Raw genomic sequence first — 12349 nt, forward strand, 5'->3', positions numbered from 1 at the left:
AGCTCAATCGGTGAGTTTAAGGACTCCTGAATAAAAATACTCGCAAATATCCAATGTCACCAGCACAAGCAGTCAAGTCTGTACGAGGAAGCTGATATTTCTGAGTGTGTTTCTTCCTATCTGAACAAACTCTCTATTTGAAAAGATGGTAGTTCTGGGAGCATCAGGGGCCCTACTAAATCAAACACCTGCCATGACTAATTAGGTCAGAGACTTACAGAAGTCGGTAGGTTGCCAAAGCTTTAAGAGGGATGAGGCAGTGCATTACGACTTCAGAAAATGCAATTACCAACCAAATCTGACAGAAAAGGTTTCCTCCCCAGAGGACAAGCCGCAGGGTTACGACACTTTGCATGACCTGGGGCAGGTGGGTGGGATTGCTGCAGTTCGGTCAGTGTGAAGCCATTTCAGAGCAAGACCAAGGGAAATCTGCATCAGAACCGAAAGAAACAACAGGGGCCATTAATAACATTTCCAGTCCCGAAGGCAGTCGAAGTCTTTTCCACCAGGTTTAAGGCTCTGCTGCCGTGGCTGGCTCCTCACGCCTCTTCCTGTGCCGGCTGAGGCACCCGCCACCCCCGCTCCCTCACAGGGCGGAGGAGGGCTCTGTGTACGAGCCCGGACAAAACACGGCCGTGACGCCAGCGTGTAAACATGGACGAAAATTTACCAATTAACAAGTCACACACTGGCCCTTCAGCCGCTGCCTCCCAGCCTTCCCCACTGGCTGCCCTGTCCCAGGCCTGGCTGGAGGGCTCCTGAGGACCACCCCTCCCTCCACCTTCTGTGGTGCTGGCAGGCTGGGCAGCAGGGTCACAACTCTTACATAAGCTTCAGAGGTTTAATTTCCAAAGAAGTGGCTTTGCTCCTTCACCTGTATTGCATACAAACAGTCGAAAGCATTATAAAGTTGGGTCATGCGTAATTCATCTATTGAAATTGATTATATTTTTCATGAAATATCGAGATCTGAGACCCCCGTCCTCACTCACAGTGGCGCTGCGCTACCCGAGCCCGGCCCAGCCCGCTGGCACCGGCCTGGCTGTGGGAAACACCAGAGACCCAAAGTGCATTTCAAAGAGCAGACACCTCTCTCACTGGCACAACAGGGAAGGACATGATACATAAAAAGCAGTATGGCAACAACCAGTAGAACCTTGTATTATGACTTAATTAAGAAACATTTGTCTGTTTCTCACAGATTAGTATTTGATGTTGTAATTCTCCATCTCAGCAGCTTTCTCTGGCCCTAATCAATACCGACCAGCAGCATCCTTTCACAGCTGTGCTATCAAGTTCTGCTCCAATGTCTGTAATGATTCATTAACCAACTGTGTGCATTATATTCGGCTCCTCCATTGTCAAAGTAGAACAAACTCCACCCATGTCAAGAAGCCTTTATCTCTCCACTTATTTTGTTATGCAACTCACAACACGCATATGGGCAGACAGCATCTGGGATCTTCAGCTTTTCTGTAGTATGAGCTCCCCAAGGAAACAGTCCTAGCATGGCCAGAACCATCCAGTGATAGCATGGCCTTTTCCAAGAATGCAAGCTATGCTTCCATGGAATGTGATAAGGAAGCAGAAGTTCAGCTTTGTGAGTTTAGTATCTTTTGTTCTGGAAATTAAAATCAGATTATTTTACTTGGGATATTTTGGGAAGATGAGCAAAGGTAATAGAGTAGGAAAGTCCAGTGTGTTTCACATGGTAAAAACAGAAAAGTGATCCTTTGCTTTTGCTATCCTTGCAGAGTCATTTTCATTCTTATATCAGTAGAAAGTACCATACCAAAGTAACTGTACTCTACAGTATGAGAGAAAGGGTCATACTAATAGTAATCCCATTAAAAAAAGTGTGCCCCATCCCCAGAAGACAGATGCAGCAGAGTACTATACTATTGCAAAGGCCAAATGTCTGTATTTTAATAAGTTAGAAGAAATCCAGATATAGAAGCCGTAGAGTCACTGAAATGTTAACACGTTAATATATTTTAAAGTAAATATAATGCAGTGTACACATAAGAACCATTTAATACAAAGTGAAAACCATTAGATGCACCTACCAATGCAGATTTTTGGTTATTTTCAGCTCTTTCACTGAAACTTGGAAACAATGCTCTTCATTTCAGTTACACCATGTTAAGTGGTGAAACTGATCTACAGCAAGCAAACCACTGCCTTTTCATTCACCTGGGAAAGACAGCACCACTGCAACTGATAGTCTCTCCAGAAGGGCATCCAAACAAAACAGGCTCTGCACATTTGCCCCACTTGCTAAGCTATACAAGAAACCAGATGTGAATTGATTGCTGCTTCTGAATAATAAAGCTCAGTAAGTGCATCCTTGCTGTACAAAAAAAAAAAAAAATTAAAGTGACAACATAGAAAACTGGCAACAGATAACCATGTCTGTCTAAAATATACACATATTATACATAATTGTGGCCATGCTGGCCAGTATGTAAGCCTGTTCAGGAGCAAAGCTTTAATTGCACAGATTAGAAAAATGAACAAATGCTTTTACAGAGCAAAGCACAAGCTTTGGTTTATGCTTAGATGGTGAACGTTAAATCTTCCATTTTTATTATAACATCTATTAAAAAAAAATAACTTTCTCTATGAATAAGCACTCCATTCCACACAATGAAATGAAGCTCAGTGTCTTATTCAATTAAATCTTTAACTGTATCTAGACTGGGAATGTGATACATCTTTATTGAAAGCTACTGAACTACAAAAAGTTTGACTTATTTCATTCACAATTCCCCAGCCCTCCCCCCAGTTTTAAAATGCTGCATATATAAAAATAACTCCAATATGGCACAAAAGTGGGATTCTCCAGGGAAGGCGAAGGATAAAGGGGTAAAGGGAAGCCTCCACTGGCAACATCAACAATTTGCATACAGTCCAAGAGGAATTTGCACCCTATACAAAATGAGCTTCCCTGTGTTCCAGTTCTTGCATCCTTTTTGGTCTCAATCTCTGGTAAGCAGGCTTCAGATCTGTGGGGTGAATATCCTCTGAGCTAGCTTTCTGTTCATCTGTGTTTTGTTCAGGATCACCTGATGGAAGTGCAGAGCTCCTAGCCAGTTTCACAGTACTGTCCTGGTGAAGCACAGAGCTAGCACTGGTTGGTGCACCAGCTTTAGCAGAGGAACCATCTCCATTTTCTTTTGACTTGTTAGAAGGTGGTTTATAAAATGTCCCTGGGGGTGGCTGCAATGTTCGTGGTGCCCTAAAGGCAGCAAGAGGATTAACATCAGGACCATTCTCTTCTGTTGCTGTCCTTCCTGACCCAACAACAGAATATGGCTTACTAGGAAGAATGGCATTAGCTGAATTGTCATCAACACTGCATGATGAAGATAAAGCACCTGCAGTTCCACTCTCAAGTGCTCGGTTCTCCTGGGGCACATTAGTCACAATCATTGCTGTCCTTGCTGTGATATCATACTGTTTATATTGCTTGTCCCAAGTTTTTCGCAGCATCTGGGTGTCGTAACAAGGAAATCTACAGCAGGTATTACCACCAGGGAGTGCCTTCACCTCTGAAACTTCTTCAATAGTAGGGCTCCTGCCCAGCTTCTCTGAACTTACTGCTCCTACATTTCGTGAATTTCTTTCATTCAGAACACACGGGGGAAGTATTCGGTCCACAGGCAGGCTCACAGGGCGAGAAGCTGCTTTTGTCCTTGGAACCCGCAATGGAACTTTGGTAATCTGACGGTTGGGTTTTGCAGGAAGTAAGTTCATTTTACAGCTGTCTTCCCCTAGAGAAATGAATGGATCGCTGTCTTTCTCTGAAGTTGGGCTCACAGCATCACCTAGAAACACACAAATAGATGTGACTGGATCTTTGCGCCAAATATAAAGAGAAGTCAGCAAGATTTTTATTAATGATCCCTTAGTAGTTGGTATTTTAATGGGATAATAATTTTTAGGGATAGCTTGTATACATACTAGGAGTATCCTACTCTAACCAAGTGTTAGCACTTCAATAGCAGTAAAACACATACTGTACAGCTGTAACCAAGGAAGACACCCAGGAGAAAACAGCCAAAGAGACACTGTTTTTATGGCTGGTGTTTTCCCACCCCTGAATATTTTCAGTTTTAGTATGTTTTAGGATGTTGCACTATTAATGTACAGGACATGACTGAACAGGAAGTATCAGCTGAAAATCAGTATAATTAAAAGGGATTATGCATAGCTACTCCTAAATAAAGTAGATGAAATCATACCTACATTAAAACAAACCACTGTAGTAGCACAGGCAGATAAACAGAAAAAAATGTAGAGTTAGTTAGGTTAGCAAACCTGGCATTTTTTGAGCAGAAATACTGATATCCAAAATGCTCTTAGCTGATGATTCTGTCAGAGAATTACTGTTCCCAAAGCCTTCTGGTTTAATTCCAGTGAGCAGCATTGATACACATTCTGGGGGAGAAAAATGGTCAAAACACATTAATTGCTGGGTATTAGTTTGCAGCATTGTAGTGGATTTCAAAGATCCATGGGCACAGTCTGTGACTTGGTTTTGTTTAATTTTTCTAAAAAAGGGAGAAACCAACACAGTTGTATTCTCTTACCAAATATTTTAAACTCCAATTCCATAAGTTTCTTGAAAGCCTTTGGAAAGATTTAATTCTCTGTTCTTCTTACAAAAAGAAACAGCATATCAAGTAGTGATAAGCAGGTTTTATCACTTGCTTCTGTCTAAATTGAAGAGCTACATGCACTACAACCTAACGCATTGAGGACTCCTATTCACCCACTCCCCAGAGTTCATAGCATACTAACCAGTTACACATGTATCTCTGTTTTCTTTTGTATTCTTGCTGTTGTTCAATTCCAAAAACGCTGCAGCTGTTTCTGAAGCTCTGCTTTCACTCGGAGCTATTAGAATACCCTGCTAACAAAAGTCAGAGCAACAGTAAATGAGAACTCAAGAGAAAAGGCACTCCTCAACAAAAAAACCCACAAAGATTTATTAGAAATGTGCTGTGGAATGCTGCAGCATTTAACACAGAAGTTAAGATGCCGCAGGTAGCATTGTGGCAGCACAATAGTCACTCACTTCCTTTACAGCAACAAATGATTTCCTCTGCTGCTGTGGCTCCTTCTCATCTGCTCCTAAAGCAACTCTGACCGTAACAGCTGTTTCTTCAGACTGAGATGTGCTCAGAAGTGGCTTCAATGAGACGTCAAATATCTTTTCATAGTATGTTATGAGCAGCTCCACTACCCGGGCCTGATAAGGGTAGTCCTCAAGTGACGACAGAGAAACTGTAGCATCAGTTTGACGTGGTCTGATCAGAGTTGGGCCAAATATTATGCCAAGGTTGCTGGCTGACATTTTATTTTCATCAGACTGTTCCATGACTCTGCATAAGGAGGGGGAAAAGAAAACACAAAACAAACCTCCAGGAGTTAGAGGGTTTTATTACTTTAGAAATATTTTAGATATTAAATTATTATCTTATGTCTAAAGAGGATAAAATGCAATGAAAAACTGAAAGTGGGTTTGGTAGGCAGGCAGAATCTTCAGTGCAGACTGCTTTTAAGAGTAGCTTGGACTTTCCACATAGGGAGATTTTATGTCCAGTTTGTTAATATTATCTGTGGCTATTTGGCATTTTTGGTGTTGGGGAAAAGAGCATTTATCACTCTCAGTAATAATATAGCTGTGGCCCAATATTACCCACTTCTGTTGGTAGTCACCAGCTTGGTACACCACCATACAAACCAGCATTTCGAAAACAAGGAAGTGAAATGAAACTGGAGAACAGTCATTTAAGAGACATGATACAAGTTTAAATGCTCTGTTAACAGCCTCCCAATTGCTGCCCCGCCTGTGTGACATCACAATTTAAATCGCACCTAGGTCCCTGCACATGACACTGGTTACTACTGACTGACCACAATGCTAACAGTGAATAAAAAATAATGGAGCTCAGGACTTTCTCTGCTTCACTTCCCTTTCATATTCTTCTCTCACTTGAGAATTCATTACAAGGAAAAAAGAAACAGCAACAGAAAAGTGTTTTCTAAGGTATACTCGACTTCTTCCTCTAAGTCATTAAAAGTGTAGAAGAGATTCCCTATCATGCAGCATGTAGCAGTTTATTTTTCACAATCAGTTTGCATTTAAAGTCTTTTCTCACCTGTGAAGGTGTCCAATAAGGTACTGAAGAGTGTTATAGTTTGGTACAGGCAGTTGTTTCAGAAGATCTTTAATTTTAATGATGATCCTATTCAGTTCAATACAGATTGACTGCCTTTTCTTTGACCTGGGACTAGCTTTAGCATCCAACTCCTCATTAACGTTCTGGCTTTCTTTTGCAAGTCCAATGAACTCATTATAAAGCCGAAACAAAATCAAGGGCTCCGGAAGCTGAAGAAATAAGAACATTTCAGAAACATACTCAAAACTGAATTTAAACTTGAGTTTCCTTCCTGATTTTCTTCAGCTTTTGTCTGGTCTAGGATCTTTTCTTTGACGATGACTTTGTTCAATCCTTGTTCATTAGCTCAAAGGCCAATTTTCTCAAAACCAATCCCAGGTTAACAAGAACACTCCTTCCTACAATGGTCTTCATAAATCTTTTGCTAGCCCTTTCCCACAATAACTTCAGAACTGAGCATTTATCAATACTTTATTGAAATAATATTTCAAGAAAGTGATTGCTATGAGGGAAGGGGTTACACCACATGTGCTCAAAATACCATAGTAATAGAGCAGTTATTTTTTCTTCCAGTCTTTGACAGTATATCAATAGTATATGATTAGTTTTAATAATCAGTCTCAAAATAGGGTTTAACTCAGGATTCTCTCTAAAAATACCTTAACTGCATGCTTTTAGCACTGCTCCTGTGTTTAAAACAAGCAGGTTTACCTAAAAGCCACACCAACAGATCAGTGACAAAGGAAGTAACAAGACCAGAAGAAAATATTTTGATATTTTTCTTTTTAATTATAAGCCCTATTCAAAATACAGCACAGTACCCTAGTATTACGTATGTAGCATGCTACCTTCTTACTTGAATGTGTAGGCAGGGTACATCTTAGTAATTTTTCAGGATCACTTAATGGCAATGATCACAGGATTGGAATGCTCATCTCTGACAGCCAGTGTAAGGAAGAGGACAGGACTATGCAGCTAAGGATTATTTCTTTCAGGGCTAACAAGTTTTCAATCACACGGTAATTTCCCTTGGCAACATTCCAGCTTCATTTTTTCAGATACGTATTGAAACTGGTTTGGAAAATTCAATCATGAAGCTTTAAAGCTTCATTTTGAAAGAAAAAGATGGATAGTCCCTCCATAATGAACAAATCATAACTATTATGAGTGTTTCATGAAATTTTTGGTTGTGGATATTAACAGCAATAGCAGCATCTGTCTGCATGAGAACACAAGAACATGGGAATCTTTTAAGCTTCACCTTAGACAGGCAAATTCACTAATTAGAAAGGTTTTAGAAATTAAAGCTTCACTATGAGCAGACAAAAAAAAGCTTGTTCTGCATATGGTACTAATAGTTAAGGAGCCATAACACATTTCACATATATGAAATACATATTGTTATACCAGCAGCTTTCCCTGCCCTTGTCACAGGCTCCACGTGCAAATAAAGAAGTCTTCTGCAAATATACAAGGCCCTCATTTAATCTTCTGCTGTGGGACTACGGAAAAGGATTGGTATTTCCTATTGTACTGTAGAAATATACTAGAATATTTCAGTCTTCCATCTGACCTCCCAGCTCCATACCTGGCGGAGATACAACTTGAGAACGTTGCTGATATCATGTGCATAGAGTTCAGAGAGCTCGACCAAATCCTTTCCATTTTCAAAAGCTTGACAAAGCTTTTCAACTCTTAATTTGGCTCCATTCACACGATAGATGCCCTGAAATTAAAAGACCAGCACAACTCTATTTCATTTTGAAAAGACAGTGTAGAACAGAAATATTGACAGTACAGCATTACCACCCTAAAAGAATTTTTTTTGGTAAAGATTGTCTATAAAACTTAAGCATGACCAAACTTGAGTATACCTTGACATTCAGTGCTCTGCTTTCAATTTCTGACGTACACTTTTTGATGATGAAGGGAACGCCATCGGGAACATTTTTAGCAGCTTGGGCAAATTCCACTCCAAACAAGTGAAGCCTTCCATGAAGTTTTTTGTGCCCACATTGAATAGCTAAAGTCTCTAAACATTTTTTATGGCATGCAAGTGAACACTACAGGGGAGACAAAAAAAAGGCACATCGTTTGATACAAATTGACACTATAAGAAACATCTTTGATGTTTGTCACCCCATATGTGAGCAAAAGGCAAGATTTATTAATGCTGTGCCTCTGCTTTGAGTTCACAGTGATTATATGAGCCACAAACTGTATAGTGTTTATACAGGAACATAATTCAAGTTTCCAAAACTCTCAACTTTACAAAAATCCCAAGCAGAAATGTAAACTAATTTTTAACTTACCTCCTCACATTCAGCTCCGTGGAACACCACTAAGCTGTCACACTCTCTGCATTTAGATGGAGCTCTCAGCTTCCGTAGTTTGTGTGTTTGTGCTGCTTTAGACATATTAGCATTTCTAAAAGGTCCTGGAGAATTTGCAGTTTCACATGTCAGATCATTTAAACCTGGAGAGAATTTCTCTATTATAATCATTGTATTATCTACTACTGGGATAGTATTTATTCTGATTTTTTACAACTGTGGTGCAGAACACAGAATTCTGTAAGTAATAACAACTATCAAAGTAATTAAAAACATTTCAGCCACAAGAAAGTAAAACTATGTTACAGTTTACATAACAGACACATTAACTATCAAAGAATCTTACATAAAAGTGTAATCAAACAATACTTTTTGCATTTTTTAGTACTCCAGTTTTCTCCTGTATTAATGGCACGTAAAAATATCAGGACATAACATCCAGCTGCCCTGCACTTCAGGCAACGATTCATTAAAGTTTCATTTTATGTATTTCAAAGTCCTGTACGAGAGGATGAAAGATGACAATATGCTTTGGCCTGTAATGTTTCTGAAATACTTAAAAAAAGAATACTTTGCAGCAGAGAAGAATTAACACTCATGGCTGAATGCATATAAAATAAAAAATTACTGATTCTCAGTTTCCTATAACAACATCAAACTATTTTTTAGAGGATTCTAAAGCTAAAGAGAATAGCAACTGGTCCTTTTTGTGTCCATTTTTTTTCAAGCAATTTACTTAAAATGCTACCAACAACTTTGGAAACCAAAATACTTTGGTTTGCAGATAACTCAAAATTAGCACATACAGTTAATTGTCCAGAAAGCTTTTAAAAGCTCAAACATAGATTAAACAATATCACTCCAAGTGAAAGTTTGCATCCATTACCACACTGCCATTAACACATGCTTTGAATCTTGATCTAAACTAATGTTGTTAACCACAGATTCATTCCTAGAAGGCAAAGTATACACTTAGGAAATAAGGACTAACTGAATAATTTCTTAGGGGCTTTACTCAGCAAGTGCCACAAGTTTGTGAGTACTGTAGAACTATTCCCATAGAACTATTTCTGAAAATCCAGTTATTCAGGTTTCAATGCCTGTGGCAACATTGTCTTTACACAGTCAAAATTAATTTGAAAATTAGAAATGGCCTGGTCAAATCTGGGACAGACATTACTGAAGTTGTTTATGTTAGTTGAAAGGGTAGAATCTCAGTTATTACCCTAAACATTTGGAATTGTGTTTTTCCAATTTTCCAATTACCAACTCTATGCATCTGTGCATTTTACCTCAAAGTTTAGAAGTCACCTTACATAACTCAGTGCCATGCAGCTAAATTTAAATGCAAAAGTCTGGAGGGAATGGTTAGTGGGTCATTTGTTTTACCTCAGGAGGGTGAAGACACTAGAAATGTTCAGCAGCTGCCCAGAGAGTTCCCCTAAATGTATAAAGACAATTCTGCACCACTTAATTAAAATGACTTGAACTTTATTCTTCAGCTCTCAATCTCAAGTGGATGCCCACTGTATTGAAAAACAGTGCTGCTGCTAATCATAGCCTTGTTAAAGTATTTTCTTAAGCACATTAAAAAGAAGAGCCACATTCTGCAATAAAAATCATCCTCTGAGGTCTTCAGGTATGGAAATAACATTACCACAGTCTGAAGGAGATGGTGGCTCTCTTTCATCAAGATCATCTGCAGATGACATAGTACCAGTGGAAGGTGTTCGGGGAAGTCGTCTTTTAAAATCCCCTGGCAAATAAGAAAAATTTTCAGGAAGCTGTAATTATCACTTCTACCCAACTGTTCATTTTCACCATATGCTTTGTTCAATACTTGCTTATCTAACAACGATATCTTCGTTAATGTAAAGCAGTGCAAAGGAAAGACTTCTGATCAGTATAGCAATGAATGGAGCTGTACCTGGGCTGGCAGATGGAGAATCCATGGATCGTGACTCACTGCTTCCTCCTGCACTTTCAGAATCACTGCACATTCCTCCACTCTGGTTGCCAACTGACCATGATCTGAATGGTGGCGGCCCTCGCACTGCTTTTGAAAAGAAAATCCACTAAATCTAAATGCCAAGGACAAAAATTACTTTTTTTTAATTTAAAGACTATTGATTATATTCAAATAGGAAAATACCGCAAAAGTTACATGAGCATGCAATGTAGTGAAAAAACCCCACAGCATATATTCCTTTAAAAGCTTCAGGATCTAAGAAAACAAATGTCAGAAACTCGATATTTGTGCTTTTACAGAAGACCTGAAATCAACACAGCATTTACACATCCAATGGATTTTCAATGGTCAAAGCTATTTGAAAGAGTTTAGTCTGCTGAGTTTGACAGTAATTGCTGTTTGAATTGCACTTCACCTTTCTTCTTGAAGAATCTAGGTATGCATGCAGACAGTTTTCCATTTTATAGGCTTCAAACTCTATAGTACATTTTAACCCTTCAGTCCTATGTTTCTGAGACATCAAGCATACTTTTTAAAATTTTTTTAATTTTTATTTATTTAGAGACTGAGCTCCAGATGAAATGCAGAAGAACTACCTTGAATATCCGTGTTGCTGGAAGATCTCTTCTCTCTAACCTTTTGTGAACGACGATAAACTGGGCTGCCCACATCATCTGATGTCTGTACAGGAAAGTCTCCTGAACACTGAGATAAGTTACCATGTGATGTATGGACGCTGTTTGTTGATTGCTTATTAAAAACCCTTCAGGAAGAAGAAAGTAATTTGAGGAATGAATAAGACAGAATTGCGTGCAAATCAATGTATTTTTTACATCCCTGAGCATTAAAAATGCTTGATTTAGTTACTACTCATGAACATATGTATTTGACATGCAATTTCTAAAGTCCAAATTCAAAAAACTAAAAAAATTAAGGTGGACATTTATTTTTTATTAAATATGTGTGATTTTCCAGTGTTTTCTCCCCATGCCATAAATCAACTTTTCCACACCTCTATAAAGTATTATGAACATTATCGTGCAGACTTTGAAAAAACAGCCAATCTATTCATCTGAAGATCAGAATAATTCAGAAGCCGTGGCATTTTACGGTTATGGTTTCCCCTCCAAAAGATTCTCTACCCAGCCATCAGGACCATCCACCTATAAACATACAGGTGTTAATATACTGTGCTCTTCAAAAAGCACAGAAAATGTGTTGAAGCTGTCAGAGAGCCAATCAGTTGTGAAAATCTGCTCTCACAATAAGGACAGAATACTGTTACCAGTCATTAATGTAAAATGCTGAAGCACCCTGTGGACAAAATGGCCTGCTGGCCAAGTTTAGCAGTCAGGAAGCTGTTCCTTAATCAGTTCTACCCTACCAAGCGTAAGGAAATAAGAGACTGAAAAACATTAAAATTTGCATTTTCAAGCTACTGTCCCTTAAATTAATGCAGGTCTAAACAATAAAAATGATCACTTCAAGTACGTGAAGAATCACGAAGCCAGGACAAAGATTACAAAAGGTGGGGAGAGAGGAGAAGAACCACACTCCTATAAATCTTAAGCAGCAAATAGCTGGGAGAGCACACAAAGAGCTGGAAATTTCATGCTCATCAGTTTCTCAGGGAGCTACATAGTTAAATACCTCTAAGTCGAAGGTTATGAGTACAGCCTAAATCAGTCTTAAAAGGCAGGAAATTTATAGACAAGAACTAAGAATCTCAGCTTTAACTTTGAATTTCCTGGTTTTTGTTGGTAGAAGTCTGACTCAAGCATTCATTTTTTTGTATTTAGTTTCCTTTTGAAAAACGATGACGACACTTTCCTGTAGAACTGTGAAACACACAGATTGGA

The 12349-nt window shown here is 38.9% G+C and overlaps 1 protein-coding gene across 9 annotated transcripts in view; it reads right to left on the bottom strand.

The window, feature by feature from the left end:
• Positions 1 to 1899: 1899 nt before the first annotated feature.
• The window catches only part of ARHGAP29 (Rho GTPase activating protein 29), a 51489-nt gene continuing 41039 nt past the window's right edge, over positions 1900 to 12349 (bottom strand). For 2 of the 9 annotated variants that reach the window (XM_050307334.1, XM_050307343.1), the window contains 11 exons: positions 11087 to 11253; positions 10449 to 10577; positions 10179 to 10277; positions 8501 to 8664; positions 8063 to 8251; positions 7777 to 7914; positions 6168 to 6397; positions 5081 to 5387; positions 4804 to 4915; positions 4321 to 4440; positions 1900 to 3827 (listed from right to left, as the gene is read on the bottom strand). In XM_050307334.1, the coding sequence (XP_050163291.1) occupies positions 2929 to 3827; positions 4321 to 4440; positions 4804 to 4915; positions 5081 to 5387; positions 6168 to 6397; positions 7777 to 7914; positions 8063 to 8251; positions 8501 to 8664; positions 10179 to 10277; positions 10449 to 10577; positions 11087 to 11253 (2554 nt within the window). In that variant the 3' untranslated portion in view covers positions 1900 to 2928. The remainder of the gene's footprint in view (positions 3828 to 4320; positions 4441 to 4803; positions 4916 to 5080; positions 5388 to 6167; positions 6398 to 7776; positions 7915 to 8062; positions 8252 to 8500; positions 8665 to 10178; positions 10278 to 10448; positions 10578 to 11086; positions 11254 to 12349) is intronic. The other 7 variants (XM_050307338.1, XM_050307336.1, XM_050307339.1 and 4 more) reach the window with 7 other exon arrangements.

This window comes from Myiozetetes cayanensis, unplaced genomic scaffold (genome assembly GCF_022539395.1).
Source record: "Myiozetetes cayanensis isolate MyiCay16 unplaced genomic scaffold, myiCay2020 scf12, whole genome shotgun sequence".
Taxonomy (NCBI): domain Eukaryota; kingdom Metazoa; phylum Chordata; class Aves; order Passeriformes; family Tyrannidae; genus Myiozetetes; species Myiozetetes cayanensis.